Source organism: Xiphophorus couchianus, chromosome 13 (genome assembly GCF_001444195.1).
Source record: "Xiphophorus couchianus chromosome 13, X_couchianus-1.0, whole genome shotgun sequence".
NCBI classification, from domain to species: domain Eukaryota; kingdom Metazoa; phylum Chordata; class Actinopteri; order Cyprinodontiformes; family Poeciliidae; genus Xiphophorus; species Xiphophorus couchianus.
The window spans coordinates 30,038,438-30,055,775 of record NC_040240.1 but is presented as its reverse complement, the minus strand read 5'-3'; the positions used below and the strand labels follow the sequence as shown (position 1 = coordinate 30,055,775).

Sequence of the window (17,338 nt, the reverse complement as noted above, 5' to 3'; positions counted from 1 at the left end):
TTTAAATAAAATTTACTGTAGATGTTCTACACTAGTTATTTCATCCTAATCAAAATATCAAACCTTTTTTTTAATGTTTTATCTGTGAGTGAAGCTTTAACACCGGTAAAGACAGGAAGTGGTTACAGAGTTCAGGTGAGTAAAAAAAAAAGACACCTGACCTCAGTGTTCACATAATGACCGTACTATGTTGCTACTTCCAACAGTTTCACCAAAGAGACTCGTCAACCCGTCAACCCGTCTTTGCCGTCACTGTTACTGATGAGAAAATAAAACCCTATAATAAATAAACAAGCAATGCTTAGCCTGGTGGGGCCACAAGCAAAGCCTGGTGGCCTGCCAGGCCTATGATGAACTGTGGAAAACTTTGGTATGAGTGGTGATCCAACCCAGGTTTGGACCAATCGACTTGTTTTTTTCTGTTGCGGTTCTGGTTCTGAAAACTGACGGGTCTAGGTGATTCAGACACTTTGTATTCATCCACTCTTCAGTTCCCTTGCTTAGAGTAAAGCAAGTATCGATCCAGTTGAATGGTTTCTCACATCTTTTATGATAATTGTATTGCCGTTTCCTATATTTGTATTTATCGTTTTGCATTGATTGGATTTGACATTTATGTAGTTAAGTCAAAGTCATAGTTAAATCCACAGTTTGTAGATTTTTTTGTCCATTTTTGTACAGTTTGTTTATTTCCCTTGATTAATCATTACCAAGTAGATCTGAGTACTAGTACACTAGTACTCCTAGTGTTAAAATACCTTTAAATCTTGACCTTATTGGTTCGTTGTATAAGCTTTAGTTGAAAGTCAAATTTTAGCATAAATTCTAAATGACTTTAAATAAACTCACATTTCTTTTATATACACATTGATTATTGATAGATTTGGAGACTTTCCTGCTTATCCTTGCAGAACTGCAGGAGGATGGCGTCTTTCCACATATATTTGTTACACTTTATGATAAATAATCTAAAGGGTATAGTTGTCCCCACATGTCTGTCTACTTTTTAACATGTAAAGATCAGAATGTGTATTCCTCTCCTCTTACTGCCTCATGAACTGGATTCAGGCTGGGTATGGACACCTGCAGGAAGAGCTGAACTGGACGCGATAGTCACTCACTCTGCAGTGTTATGGAAACTGGTGCTGGCACAAAAGCTGCAACAAAGGCTCAACAGCTGACTCATCTTCACAAAGCGCTTTTGGTAGAGAGGACGGGTAATGATTTCATCTGTGAGAGAGCATCATTCTCTTGAAGAGCACGGCATAATTAAAGCAATAAGTAATAATACTCAAACATAATCGAGCTACGTTTTAAAGCAAAGGTTTAGCTTCCTAGATTTTCAAAGTTTACCCAAGATTCCAAAGTTTTTGTTTCTTTGAGTTAGTGAACAAACTTATTCACAAGTGATTGTAATTGCGTTTCTAAATGAATGAGTAATTAATTACAATTAATTACAATTGAGTAATTGTGTTTTTTGTCGACAAACAGAATATTGACGTTTTGTACGAATTTGCAGTGGAAACAGAACTTATAATGTAAGCTAAACAGTTTTGATTTATGTTTAATTTTTTTCCCCCTAATATTTGTATGACCCAGTGGGAGATAGGAGGCATATTGCCCAAAACAAAAATTGTTTCTTTGTCCTCCTGATAACATAAGTCTTAAAAATCCCTTTTTTGCTTTTTCCACAAACAATATAAAGGTTTCCAGTCCAAATTCCTTAAAACAGTGAAGTGACTATTTAACTTGGTGTCAAATAGGACTTTGAATCCAAAACAAGCTTAATCTTCAGTCAGTAGTAACCAATGTGCAAATTTTCCTAAGTGCAAATAGTGAAAATAATAATAATCTAGGCCTCAATTGATAGTACTCTGCCCAGAATGCCCCCTTCCTTTTCCTGTACAAGCTACTATTAGCATAGCAGCATAGCTAACTGATAACAAAAAAGCATAAAAAGGAACATTAGAATCATATTTTTTCTAGGCACAATATGCTAACAAATGTTGAAAAAACAAAGCTGAATCTAGCACTGTTGTAAACGAATATTTTAGTAATCGAGTAATCTATCAATTATTCTTACAATTAATCGAGTAATCGGATTTTAAAAAATTTAAGTAAAACATTGGTAAATCTAACATAACAGCAGTTTTACTATCACATATCAACATCAGAGTCCAATTTTTCACAGTTGAGCTTCCCTAACAATAACTTTTCTGTAGTTTAGAAAATTAACTCGTAACAATAATAGCTCACTTTCTAAGTTACCCTGAAGAAAAGTTACACAAAAATCTGAAATTATATTCAATACAATAATAAAGAGGCAGGCTCACAAATACGCTTATAAAAAATGTCTATAGTCCAGCTTTTGGTTTATGTATTCATCTCCAGTCAGTTTAATAGATGAACTCTCACCGTGCCCAGACATTTATAGCTTTTGTGTCCATGTTAGCGACGGGATTTGGCTCCTTCGTTCGTCACACACAGAAACATCTACCAGCTACATGGCGCCACGATGAGCTCCGCCACCCATTTGTTGAGACCGGGATGATATGTAATAAATTTTCCGGTTCGTCCATAAAGCTACACTTACATTAATTATCTAATGCGCAGCCGCCCGCAGTGTTCAGTCTATCTGCTCACTTGTCTAAATACACCTGCAGCGCTCTTCCCCGTTGTTTGCTCTGAACCGCCACCAGGCAGCAGCTCTGGGAGGAGAAAAGACTACCGTACTCCGGGCATCCCGCCAGTCATTTTAAGGATTGGTCCCTGGAAAAACGACGAAGACCCAGACATTATCATCAATCAAAAAAATCCTCCTAGGCCGAACTTGAAAACTGGACATTATGCTGCTCTAATCTTTGTTTTCATCAACAACTCAGGCGGAAGTGAGAGCTCCGTGCAACGCAAGTAATAACCCGGCCAGAAAACGGTGCGCTAAATAATCAAGTATAATTTAACGAAGCGTCGAGGCAAATACATTTTCCTTGAGGAATTTTAATAATCAAGGTACTCGAATCACTGGAGGAATCGTTTCAGGCCTAGATAAATCTGAATCCCTGATTCCATACAAGTTATTGTTAGCTGTACAGCAAACGTCCAATATTCACACGTTTTAGCGACCAGAGCCACACATGAATAGCTAAAATCCATGAGACTCCTTCTAAGACTGATTACAACTGCCTATGTTAATAGGACAAACACTAAGCATACCTTGATATGGATTATCACGCACAGTGTTAACTGTCCAGCACAGAAGCTAATGTCGGCCATCTTCCTTACCGCCGCTGTTGGAGGTACAGCCAATCAGCGCCATGGGAAATAAATGCCGCTCCTGGATTGGCTGCATAGAATTCCACTTAGTTATTACAACTTCCTGAGTTGAATATCCTTTAGAACAGTGGCCCCAACCCCTGGTCCACAGACCGGTACCGGTCCGTGGACCAATTGGTACCGGGCCGTGCAAGAAATAATTAAATATTTCCATTTTATGTTTTGAGTCTGGAGGATCTTTTATTTTGAAAATCCTTTAACCGGATTCTGTCGGTTGAGCCACAAACAGCGTCGGTTTCGGTCTCCTCCATACGACCCCTGCCCCCGGTCCGCAGCAAATTTGCAAAGTCTTAACTGGTCCGCGGTACTAAAAAGGTTGGGGACCACTGCTGTAGAATATTTCATATAATAAGTGAACACTGCTTGTGCACACTGAAGCACAAATAGCAAATTAGAACTTTATTGTCCTCCTGAACCTTGATGAGTTTGACTGGCCTTTAAATCATCTTGTTCAATTACACAAAGAAAAATGTAATGGTTTTACTTGTGGAGCATCTTAATAGGAAAAGTTGCAAGCTACTTTTTAGAAATATCACATGTGTTGATTTTCAGTTGGTCATATACTGAGCTCAACATATCTGCGGTATATCCACATGTTGATATTTCCAGACATTTAGCAGGGATGACTTTCACCTTTTAAGCTGTCATTAGTCTCCCGGCAACACCACTCAGTGGGACGAGAGAGGCAGGGGTGTGTACACACACACACACACACACACACACACACACACACACACACACACACACACACACACACACACACACACCACAGAGCACCGGGGTTGCTTTTCTCCCTCGCAGCGCCGCATTCAGCGAGAACGCTACATGCTTTCATCACAAAGTATCGCACATTTGGCGCAGTTAATCCTGAGGAATAAACAGCGTTGACCCCCAGGTCGGTCCAAATAAGGAGGACCCTGACGCTGCAGTTCCTGAAAACATTTCACGTCATTTAGTTTTGTCTCTGTCCAGGATGACAACATGTGTTCATCAGGTCCGTCCTCCATCTGTACATGACAGATGTTTTAATTTCTCGGTAAACGCGAAGCTTCAGACGTGCGGTTTATTAACGAGCCGGCCTTTTCTTACTCTGTGGGAAAACACCACGATTACAGTAAGGACTGCTTCAAATACTGTTATTACAGCCGTTGAATCACTGTGGATCTCCATTAGTGTCTCAGGTCCTGTTGACGCTGCGCTCACTTACTGTACATCCATCACAACCTGAACTATTGACTTCCGTCATCCGATCAGACCCATTGAGGTGCAAATTAATTCATTCCTGTTTAACTTTTTCACATTTAAACATGTTACAACCACAACCTTCAGTATGTTCTAGTCAGATTTTATATAAGAGGCCAATATAAAGTAGTTCATAATGGTAAAATGCCACAAAAGTGCTCTTGGAAAATATTATGACGTAAAAAATAATGCTTATATCGTCTTCAGAGAACTTTAGCATTGTAGCATGGAAGGCTAACACTATAGTATCACATGGACTCACATAATATCTACAGTTAAAGTCAAAGTTGTTTCCAAAATTTCCTTAGTGCTGTTAAACCAATCAATTACCATATTTCCCGGACTATAGAGCGCACCTCACTATAAGCTGCACCTACAATTTTTATATATTTTTAAAAATCTGCTGCACCGGACTATAAGCCGCTGATATCTCTGTCACTCTCGGTTTTTCACAAGAACACAGCAGAGGGCTACGTCCTTAATAAATCTGCTATTAAGGACACAGCCCTGCATCTCCAACGCTGAACCTTGGATTCGTTCACGCTGAGCTTACATGCAGTGGCTATTGATCTCTATACTGCCATGTCAATAGCCCTCAACTTAAAAGCGGCATCATATGAACTTCTTCGTGTGGAGTCATAATGAGGGGGTATGTGCCTGCTACTAGCATGTACTTGTTCTAAATGAAAATTACCCCTTTCTTCTTTGATTTCCAATTTGACTTCCATGACTCACTTCCTGCTAAAGAGCCCCCTGGTGGTTCAAGAAAAATCCACAGAAAAGCCGCACTGAGCCATAAGCCGCATGGCTCAAAGCGTGGAAAAAAAGTAGCGGCTTATAGACAGAAAAAAACAGTATTTTTTTAATGACGGCTTTTCCAAACTATGATATGTATGCTAACTATTTTGGACTTTTTTTTGTGCCAAGCAAGTCATGTGATCAACAACCGGATGTTTCTACTGGTGGAAAAGAAGAAGAAGACAACAGGAAGTAATAGGAGGAGGATGTTCTTTTAATGAATAATGAATGAACATATTCATGTGTTCTTATTTAATGGAAACACAGCAATGGCAAAATTGTGTTATTTTCAACATAAGTGGAATCTAGACAAAGTTTTGCACACATTTGTAACTGAAACACAGCTACTTATCTCTGTGCTTCCAGGTTAACCTGCCATTATCTGCCGTCATTCATTCTGATGAAACAAACAGGACGTAATACACTTCTCATTTGAGTCTGTGGAGTACTCTTGTGAAATTTCACATAAATATTCTACTATTCCCTCGTATTCAACAACCTGTTGGACCTTTAATTTCTCCCCCATTAGTAGGTTATGTAACTATACTCAGGGAACAGACTGATTATGGCGAATACTGAACAGTGAATTAATTTTTTTTTTAAAAAGGCCCTCGAGGTTTTTATTAGCGATCTTATGACAGACGCACATACAGCAGAGCTCAAACTGGAAGCCAGCATGGCGCTCAGCATTCCTGGTTCTTTATCTGTGTCTCCGAGCCTCATTTCACACTTTCACACAAAATAATGATTGGGAAATCTTCTGATTGAGAAAAAGGGGACAAATCTGCTGTCCAGAGCACAGGAACTATGGTAATACATCATTCTCCCATTTCAAATAGACACTGTGTTTGAGATGGACCCTCTATTCCACAGGGATTTTTTTTTATAAATGAATCATTCACTGCTTAGAGAAAAAATGCTGTAGCTTCAGTTGCTGAGTTTCCATTAAAAATATGTGCAAAACTTTATCAATATTCCACTAACGTAAAAAAAAGAAGCTATTTTCCAAATGTGTTGCTTTCATTAAACACAATTAAAATCCCACATGAAAAAGTTTGTTCAGAAGATAAGTCTTTAAAAAACATGGCGCGCTGTCATTCTTGTACCACTTCCTGTTGTCTTCTTTGGTATTTATTCCAGTAGTAACATCCGGTTGTTGATGTGAAAAACGGTTTCCATTTTAATTTTGCAAAATATGGTAAATGGACTGAACTTCTATAGCGCTTTTTCAATCATTTTGACCACTCAAAGCGCTTTACACTAGAGTCACATTAACCCATTCACACTCACACCGATAGGCAGATTGACAACCTTCCGATCACAAGATGACTTCTCTACCCACAAAGCCTCAGTTGCACACAGTCACATCGAAATACATTAATTTTGAAATGACTGAAAAACCACAAAATCCTCGCACTAAAACTTAACAAAAAACATGAGCCTTTTTCTAAATTGCTACATTTCCATTAAGGGAATTTCTTTTCAGAATTCCAAATAGCATAATTACTGTATATCGTCAAAGGAACCACAGATAGTGTGAAAGTGGCTCTAGCTTCCTCTGTACCGGTGGGGTTCTGCTCCTGACCTCGTTGACTTCACTCGTGTTTTTTTTTGTCACACAGGAGCTTGTTCATACACATTATTCCAGGAAATGTCCGCATGTGCCCTCAGCTAGACACTTCCCAAAATATGAATATTACAACAAGTTTTGCCTAGAAACAACAGAGGATCCGCCTTCACCGCGTCGAACGGTTGTCCCCGTCAAGCGTTGCCTGGTGAACGGGGAGGGCAGGCCGCGGTGCCACTTCCTGTTTCCTTCAGCACTCACTTCCCTCTCTAAAGGCACATACTTCTTATGTCCTATTAAATATCTCCAGCTGGATTTTATTTCCTTATTATCAGCTCAGACAATCAGAATTAGGTCCCTTCGCTTTCAGAAAACAACAACTTGATGACCAAGAAAGAAAAAGATAAAAACTTTTATCCATCAAAGAAAAAAAATGATGTCACAAGGCATCATACAGGAGTAAAAAAAAAGAAAAGAGGTTTTCTAGGCGTAACACGAGTGAAGCAGCTTTCATTTACAACCCGCTCACACCGCTTGTTTGTGGCGCGGAACAACGAAGCGTGAAAACGCTCCACCGGCTGTGAAAAAGCAAACAGGTCAGGTTTCGGACGCTGAGCTCTACTCAGCCTGCCTGGAGCCAGGGCCGCTACCAGGAAGCTTTCAAAAGGGCTGCCCTGGTGGGGGGTCACTCACAGAAAACAAAAGACAAACTATTTTAAAGAGGCAGTATTATGCGTTTTCCAGCCATGTAGTCCCATTTTATAGCACAATCAATTAACTATGTTAGATAGTAACATTAGTAACTCAATACATATCAAACATGACTTCGTATATTTGACTTTGTAATTTAAATCCTTGAAATTGGGCCGCTGTCTTTTTAAAAACTGCTGCTCTTTCTGAAACTCCTCCTTCAGGGAGTCATCACAACCTGGCTCCTCTATTAACTCTTAAACTTTTTTTACCAGCAATTCCTCGAGAAGTAGCTCCTACATCGAGCTCAGCAGATGTACAGTTCTATCAGGTGTTTGCTAATTGCTACTCGTTAGTCTGAAGGAGCTGAGTGGGGGAGTCATGAGGAAGGAGTGCTTTCAGAGGCGGAAGTTCCAGCGGAAACTGCAGCTCAGAGGAGGAACTGGACCTGAAGGTAGCACTAGGTCCACGCAGGCATTATGCCCAGCTGAATGGTTGCTATGGGAGATTAAAGTATTTCTCAAACATGCATTAAAGAATCAAGATAATACTTACATGGTAAATGGCCTGCATTTGTCATGCGCTTTAACAAGTCAGAGAGCTCCAAAGCACTTTAAGCTGCAGTCATTTACCTAGTGCTGGTTCGACGAGTCAAAAATTGTATCGATTCCAATTCAATCTGAGTTATAGTACAATGGAGTCAGAGTAGAACCGGTAAGTAAGAGCAGCCATCTTGCCTTGGCTAAGAAGGGAGAGCACAGGGCAGACACAAAAAACATAGAAACTCTGGTTCAGGAGTTCTTTCTGGTGGGTGATATTTCCAAAAAAAAAATGCAACTACAATATATTTTTATAAATACCTCAATAATGATAACATAGATGCCATTCCACTTTTTTTTTTAAAACTTGGCCAAACAAATATTTAACTTCAAAACAGAGTTGTTGTTTATTTTCTTTCTTTTATAAACTGTCACTAGAAGACAAAATATATTAATCACAAATAAATTCATGTTATATTTCAGTGCCTCAAAGACGACATAAAATGAATAACTAATTTTGACCAACAAAAAACAGTTTACCAAGTGTAAATAAAAATATTTAACTCCCTAACATGAAGCAGACTGCAGCGGTTCAACAGACCATTAGCTTTACAAGATGTTAAAAAATGTTTACCCCTCATTTTTTTATTAACTCAAACATTAATTTAAAAAATTTATTTTTTTTTCATTCATAATGACTGGAAGCGCACATTATAAGCACGTCTGCTAGTCTGCTGCTAAAGACCCAGCAGAAGTGGTTAGTTACAGCTAGCTAGCTTCCTCTATGTTTCTGATTAGCAGTCATTTCCCTGCACCTTCAATAAACCGGGTGCAGACATAACAGACCGGGGCTGGTCCAAGCCTCCATGGGGCCCTAAGCGAAATGTGGTTTTGGGGCCCGCTAGTTCTACTAACAATGTGGACTGACTGCAGTCAGCTGTCCAATCATTAGATCCTTCACACACCTGCTATGAACTAATTGCATCTCTGACAGAGCTGTTTACATTATATACATGTATAATATAGGATACATTTATTGGCCAACTGATTTATCAACCAGTTGATTTCTGGGCACCGATTTTCTTAATTTTGGGGGATCGTGATCGGCCGATATTTACACGTGAAGCCCAACTTATCCCCTAATCTTATCACAACATTGGAACCTCAAAACATTGTCTTGAGCCGTATGCAACGAAATTTCGTTCTGTATACACCCTGTGCATGCAAAATGACAATAAAGTCAGTCTAAGTCTAAGTCTTATCTTCGTCAGCAAAGGTTTAAAAATCAGCCTCTGTCGTCTTCTGCTCTGCAGTGAGAGATTTGACTGACAGACCGACCCACCCGGTCAGGTCTGAACGTTTACAGTTAACAATATTCGCCCCACTGTTGCCAACTCAGTGACTTTCTTGTTATATTTAGCGAAATTTCAGACAAAAAATCAAAATCGGCAGATCAGGTTCTTTAAATCTAATAGCTCTGAGGCTATAAGTGATTTACTTTTGTGTGTTTTTGTCAGGCAGAAATTTATTTATACCCCCTTAGGGTCCAACAGATTAAAGATCGGTAACCAGGGATGGGCCAGAAAACTGCAAGTGGTGCAGCTCTACACACATATTCATGACATTCTTTGATTAAATAAATGTCTCTTCAGCATTACTCCAATAGCTAAAAAAAGTTATTTATACCAGGTGAGTCTTTCTCCCCTGAGAATGTGGACCGGTACCGGTACTGGACTGATTCTGAGCCTTCAAATGATTTTAACAGAAGTTTCACATAACTTAGAAGTTGATATAAAAATAATGTTTGTTTGAGCCACAAAATGATTATGATCAGCAGCAAACAACAAATCCCCAACTACAGCATAGCAGCTCATCGATGTAGCAGCCATGTAGCCTGACGTAAAAACATTTTGCTAGACAAAGTCAAACATTGACAAGTTTTAATTATCATTATCAAACTTTATCAAAGGCCGTTTTGAAGCCAAAATACCTCAGAAACATCCAGAGCCAACCATGAGAATCAACTCATTTAAAGTTTAAACTCGGTTTCACACAAACACAAAGACCCCAGCATAAATGTCTGGCTGTTGAACTGGACTGGTCCAGGTCGCTATCAAGATAATTTTCTATTAGCAGCTTTACAAATCTTTCACATTACATTACTAATTAAAACAAACCTTTATCTTGGCTTTTTTCTATTCTTCTTTCTTTTCTCCCTCCCTGAAGGGTCAGTCCTTTTTTCAGACACAGTTTTGCTTATTAATCTTCTGACCGGAGCTTTGGACGTTTAGATGCTCATGTTACCGGTGTAGCGTGCGGTACCTACCGCGGCCACCAGGGGCCACCAAGAGCATTTGTTTCTTCTTTTTATCAATAAAATAATTTCTACATACATTATCAAATATATATTATTGTAAAAACAAATCACTTCATGGTGACATTGTGTGTTTTTGATATTATAATGACATAGAAATGATTACTAAAAAAAATATAAATCAGCTCCACTGAAGGGGCCCCTTAGTGGCCCTGGGTCCCTAAGCAGCTGCTTAGTTTGCTTATGCCTTGGGCTGGCCCTGTAACAGACTGAAAAGTTTCCTCCTGTGTCATAAACCTCGGTGGCCCTGAACTCTGCGCTAAGCTTCAAGTTATTTACTTGCATTTGGGGAAGACGTCTGAGTATCAGAACATTTTTTTCTGACCTTTCTGTCTGTGAAGAGAGGAGAGCAGCAGCCTGGTAATGACGGATTCAGGAGCCACGGCGGTCAAAACACTTCCGCATATTCTTGCCTTCCCACAAGATATCAGCCAACTCTGAAATTCAGTCCAGACAGTAGAACAGCCCACCAGCGTCTTCTTTGTTTTAATAGCGGTTGGTAAAAAAAATATAGGAAACATTACGTCTTGTCAGGCTTAGTTAAATAACATTATCACATGACATCGTGATATAAATTTTTTCACTGTCAAAAAATCCATCGGTGTTATGGCACACCCCAATATCTGAGAATATCCTGAGTTAATAGCAGAAGTGGCTTTGATTTTGTGCTCATCTAGATTAAAAAAATAAAGTGTGACTTGAGTCTAAGGGTGTTGCTCTTTCTAGACCACTTCAATCAAACTATTTGGTTTGGGAAGGTATGAACCTGTAGTCCAAGTCTGATGAGGACCAAAAAAGTGAATTATGGTCTGCCTAAAAACCTAGGGTTCGGTTTGATTGAAGTGAATTCTAATGTGGTTTGAATGCATATGTGAATGCCAAGTGGACTGGAGACCGCTCTTAAAGCAGGAAGCGGACTGTTGTGCAGGGCATGATGGGTAAATACAACCCAAACAAATGCGAGAGCAATGACAAAAGAGAAATCCCACAGGTGCTAAAATCTGACGCCACGCCATTATTGTTTACGGTTCATAGAGACGGAAGCTCGGTGTGTTCTTCAGCGCCACCACAGGCAAGGAGGGGAACAGGTTTTTTCAGGTTTTGGTTTATGTGATAGTTCAGTGTGAAAGAGAACCACAGCAGCTGAAAATGCAACAAAGGCTGACATTTTCCCACAGTCAGGTGTGAAAACTCCCTGAAGTCGCAGACTTCAGAACCCGTCTCTGACAGATCGTAAAGTAATAATCTGAGTCAATAAACAAATAAATGAATAAATTACTGTTGCACATCGGTGAAGCTTGTTCCGTCCCTTCTTAAATTCACATTAAAATAATAAACTACACACGTGACTGTCTAGTCAGAAGAGAACCAGTGAGGGGACCCAGCAAATTAAGAAGCAATTACATCAAAGCCATCGACCCCCCCTTGGTGACGCCACTGCCGGCTGAATTCGGAGGAGCTGTCCGTTCAGCACCACCACATCCTGACGGGCTGGATGGAGGGAAAAACAAAAAGTTAAGCTTCTGCTCTCTCGGGCGGTGCAGTCAACGGATCTCTCGGTCCTTTGCTTTGAATGTCCCACTGCGACTATTGACCGCAAACGTTGTCCGATGCGCTCAAACCTGAGACGGTTGGCAGCAACATGTTGCTCGCAAAAGAAAAAAAAAACTTGATGCAAAGATTTGTTCCCTGGGATCTCTGTGATGTGACGTGAAGTCCTACAGCCTCGATTTAATTTCATGCAAAGTCCACTGAGCAGCTGTGATAATATTATACGCACGCACGCGCGCACACACACACACACAAACAAACACACACACAGAGAGACTTACCTATGGTGGTTATGACCGTGATGGCAAAGTAAAAAGAGCCCGCAAATTTCCACTGCACCCCGGCCCGGTGCGGCTCGGCCTCCATGATGATGCTCTCCAGCTTGCGGTAATCGTCCTCGCTGATGTTGTACTTCCCCTGCAGCCGCTTCTCCTCGGCCTCCAGCTGCTCCTTCTCGCGCATCTCGAACTCGGACTCCAGGGCGTCGAACACGGCGGCCCCCACCAGCAGGTACGTGAACGTGCAAACGATGAGCGACAGGGTCCGCACGTTTTGCCGCTTCATGGCCAACAGGAAGCGGCGGCCGAGGGTCTCATGTCCCCTCGGGTGACCCGGGAAGGCGCAGCAGGCGTAGGGGAAGCCGCGCGGGCAGCGCCCGCCGTGGGGACGGGGAGCGCCGAAGTCCCCCGCCTTGTAGTGGTCCCGGTGGCAGAGCCCTTGATCCTGCTCCTGGTTCGCGGAGAGACACAGCAGACTGCTGGATCGCCTGGACCAAGAGCCCTGTAGACGAGAGACCCTGCGCAAAACCTGCCCGAACCAAGTCCTCCCGGTGCGCAGTGCCATCAACAAGCTGCTTTTTCGGATCGCCTGTTGGTCGCTCTGTTCTCCCGCAACAAGCTGTGTGGATCCTTAAAAACGTGTCCAACTAAAAAAAAAAAAAAAAGAAATTAAAGAAAGCAGCGCTGAAATTTGTTTCTATTTCTTTCTGTTTTTTCCGTGTTTCCTCGCTTAGCCTACTTTGTCTGCGATCTCAATAAAAGTGTCTTAAAAATGGGCATTTTCCCTCCTGGCTTTAAGTTGTTTTTCTGTACCCTGAACGCAACCTGTTCCCCCTAACCATTCTCCCTGCTGCTGAGGGGGGGACTTAGTTTACTCTGCATGAAATCCGCAAATCTTCCCCGCTTCCAGGGAGCAACCTCGTCCCAAAAGTGCTGACTCTCCCATACGACGCGAGTCGCTCTCGGAGTGGAGGAGAGAGCAGCAAGTGGGAGAAAATGTGAAAATGTAGATTTTCATGGAGTGGAAACAAACAAAAATAAAATAACGATTAAACGTACAAATTAGCTTATTGCGATTTTTTTTTAACCAGATACTTTTTTGTAAAAGAGGAGGAGGAGAGAGAGGGAAAAAACCCCGAACTGAACAACAGGTTCCGCTCTGACAAGCTTCCTCGGTGTTGGGTTTCAGGACGTGCTCAGGCTGGAATTGAAGAGGAAAGTACTTTCCAGGTTCGGGAAAGAAACGGGACGGACGAGGATTGCGCGTTCGGCACCCCCGGTGCCACTCATCCTCTGTTGCGCACATCCACAAGCTCCCGATGCCCGGACTTTGAGCTGAGCGCCTCGGCGAGTGTCCAAGGGAAAGAGAGAGAAAAAGGAGAAGAAAATAAATAAATAAATAAATAAATAAAAATGGCTTTAGTTATCCTCACGCCTCACGAGCTGCTCACATTTTCACGCTCGGAGCTCCGCGTTTGAACGTCTCCATCTGATCGGCTCTGACCGGTTGGCGTCGCTCCTCCCGTCTGTGTTTCTGTTTCGAGTGTCACGATTCACGTCAGTTCTGAGCAGCTCAGGGTTTGTTTGTTTTTTTCTGATTTAATTTTCTTCTTTCCCCAGAGGATGCGCGTGACCCCTCCCACTGTGCTTCCCGTCGCGTGCAGCGAGAAGGGTTCACTTGGGTTTAATTGGTCGCGCGCTGTTGTGATTCCGCAGGTGAAGATCATGAAAGCGCGCGAGAAGCCCGGGCGCTGTCCGCGGTGCTGAATAACAGACAGCAACCCAGCCCTGTAACCCTAACCCAGCCCCGTAACCCTGACCCAGCCCCGTAACCCTGACCCAGCCCTGTAACCCTGACCCAGCTCTGTAACCCTGACCCAGCCCTGTAACCCTGACCCAGCTCTGTAACCCTAACCCAGCCCTGTAACCCTGACCCTGACCCAGCCCTGTAACCCTGACCCAGCTCTGTAACCCTAACCCAGCCCTGTAACCCTGACCCTGACCCAGCCCTGTAACCCTGACCCAGCTCTGTAACCCTGACCCAGCCCTGTAACCCTAACCCTGACCCTAACCCTGGCCCTAACCCCGCCTAACCCTCCCAGTAAACTTGACTGTATTTTTTTTGTTTCACTTGAACTTACAGGCTGCTTTTCTGGGACTTTCCTAGGACTTTAGATGTTCTTCAGGATATTTTTTCAGGGATTTTCCTAAAATATACAAAGCAGTTTCTTACATTACATCTTTAAACTTTCTGTCCAGAAACTTTCTGAGTTTTCTGTCCAGAAACGTAAACGTTCCTTTCTCAGAACTAACAGGGTACTTCTGATGAACTTGTAGATTAGATTTATTTATTGCCTTTATAGAACATATAGACTACTTTAGCAGAAGTTTCAGGATATTTTTCTGGGCCTTTCTTGAGTATTTTCCAACAGTTTTGCTGGAACTAACAGAAATTTTCTAGATCTTATCGGATGCTTAAAAAACAACCACATGTACGCGTTTTGTTTTGCAGGAAATAATTGTTCTTACAATGCACAAGCTAGGATGCTACATGAGTTCTTTTCTGAAACTTACAACTTGCTTTACCTGAACTTAGATGACATTCATAAAGTGTTTTCATGGAACTCATAGATTTATTTCCTATACATCTTCTCCAGTTCACACAGCTTGTAACAGTTGGACATATCTAAACCTGAACTTTGTGTCGATAAGCTCAGTTAAACTTCACTGACTCAACCTTTGAAAAGCCTGCAGGATTTTCCGTACCAGGATCTAATCATCCACTTATGAATTCACTTCTTTCTTCAACACAAACATGGTTCCTGATGATTTCGAATCCTATAAGTTCTTTGATTTTCTGAGATTTTCATAGAGTTTACAAATTGCTTCTCCAAAGTTGCTCTTTCTAGAAACTACGTCCAGGGTCCGTTTCATTTTCTTAAGTCTTTCCTGGAATGTTGCTGTCATTCATTCATTCATTTAATAAAGCACCCTTCATACTAAAAGCAGCTCAAAGTGCTTTCAGAATATTTTTATACTTACTGGAAACTTCAATCTCACATGTTGCTTTTCACCAAACTTTCTAATACTTTCTTGTACCTTACAGGTTCCTTTATGGACTTTGCTGTGTAGTTTTATTACTCTCTCAGAAATCTTCTACTATTTTTCTTGGAATATGCAGAACACGTTTCGTTATTGTCTCTGGAATTTAAAGGGTTTTTTGGGGGGGTTTTTTTTTTTACAAATTAAAATGTTACTTTCTGCTTCTCTTAGAATTAAAGGGAACTTTAAGGTATTTTAACTTACAAAATATTAATGGAATTGTACAATATAACTGTGACTTTAAAGGTGGAAAATGTTTGGAAGTGATCTCATCACCAACCTGGAACATTAATGATGATATTGTACATTGTGGATGGTTTCATGTTTGTTGGTGCCGCTATCATTTGAAAGATATCAAGAAATGTTTCCAGAGGTCATGAAAGGTCAGCCCCCCCACACCCCCCACACACCATCTTCTTCAAATCTACATTTGTGCTATGTTTGTACAGCAAAAAGGTCAAAAGGTCAACCAGCCTCCACGCTTTTACAAAATCAAAATGACCTTTAAACTTTCATTAATATCTTCAAAGCCAGAGCAGCACAAACAACAATTTTTGATGCATAAAACAGCACAAACCTAGTCGAGTCGATTGACACCAATTGTGTCTGATTTGAAGAAGGTGTGTGTGTGTGTGTGTGGTGGTGTGTGTGTGTGTGTGTGTGTGTGTGTGTGTGTGTGTGTGTGTGTGTGTGTGTGAGGGGGAGACAGGAGCTGGTCAACCTTTCATGATCTCTGGGAATATTAATATCTTTAAAACGATAGCGGCACAAACAAAACTTTTTGCTGCACATATGTATCACAAACATTTGACACCAATTCTGTCTGATTTGAAGAAGGCGGGGGGTCAACCTCACTCAGGTGAAACTGAGCGCATTTTTATGTTCAAGAAAACAATTTGAGAGAATTTCAAGTGTCTGATTTGGTACTCAAAGCAGCTCTGAGAGGATTGGCTACACTATGGTTATTAAGAGATATGACTGTTCGAACACCAGGCGGCTCAACGTGTGTCAATAAGACGACTGTCACACCATTAAGATGAATAAATCTGTCATTTTTCACAAAACTCTGAATGCAACAACTGAACATTGAAACTGAAATCAAGACTCGACAGCAGGAAACATTGTTCCCACATTTTATCGTCCATTTTGGTGAGTTTGTATAAAAAGTAGCCGCAGTTTCCAACTTGAAACAAGTAAAAGCTGTTGCTACCTACTTATTGTACAAATTTCAGTTGAATTGTACAATATAACTGCGACTTTAAAGGTGGAAAATGTTTGGAAGTGATCTCATCACCAACCTGGAACATTAATGATGATATTGTACATTGTGGATGGTTTCATGTTTCATGTTATGCGGCTCCATAATGGACGGAGCAGAAAGCTGTTTAAACAAGCATTAACTCTGATCATATTGTGGAAAATAAATCATTTATGTTTCATGCAAATAAAGATTAAGAGATGGGATGGAGAGCTGCAGAACACCTGCTGGATGGAGACGGCCTTCAGCAGGTGAAGACCGAATCAACACCAGAGTTTATCTGCATTATTATTAGAGAAGAAGAACTTTAAAAAATGAAAATGGTTAGAATATTTGAAACTACTCATTTATAACTTAGGGACCATTTATATATGTTTGCTTCATTTCATTCAGAAATACTTTATTCAAATAGAAATGAAATTTTGTTGTTCCAGTTGGCATCATCAGCTGTTGGTTAGCCTTGCTTGCTTTTGCCGCTCCTCTATTAACCCCTTAAAGGGACAGTGTGGGAGGTGTTATGCATTTTCCGGGCACATGGTGTCATTTTATAACACTATCAAGCTACTATGTTACCTTCAGTTGTTGTAAAAATGCTGTATATATCAA

The 17,338-nt window shown here is 41.0% G+C and overlaps 1 protein-coding gene across 1 annotated transcript in view; it reads right to left on the bottom strand.

Annotated features, from left to right (window-relative positions):
• kcnk9 (potassium channel, subfamily K, member 9) overlaps window positions 1–14,166 on the bottom strand; it is a 52,658-nt gene extending 38,492 nt beyond the window's left edge. The window contains exon 1 of the mRNA XM_028036997.1: window positions 12,376–14,166. Coding sequence (XP_027892798.1) covers window positions 12,376–12,937 — 562 coding nt within the window. The 5' untranslated portion in view covers window positions 12,938–14,166. The remainder of the gene's footprint in view (window positions 1–12,375) is intronic.
• Window positions 14,167–17,338: the final 3,172 nt, after the last annotated feature.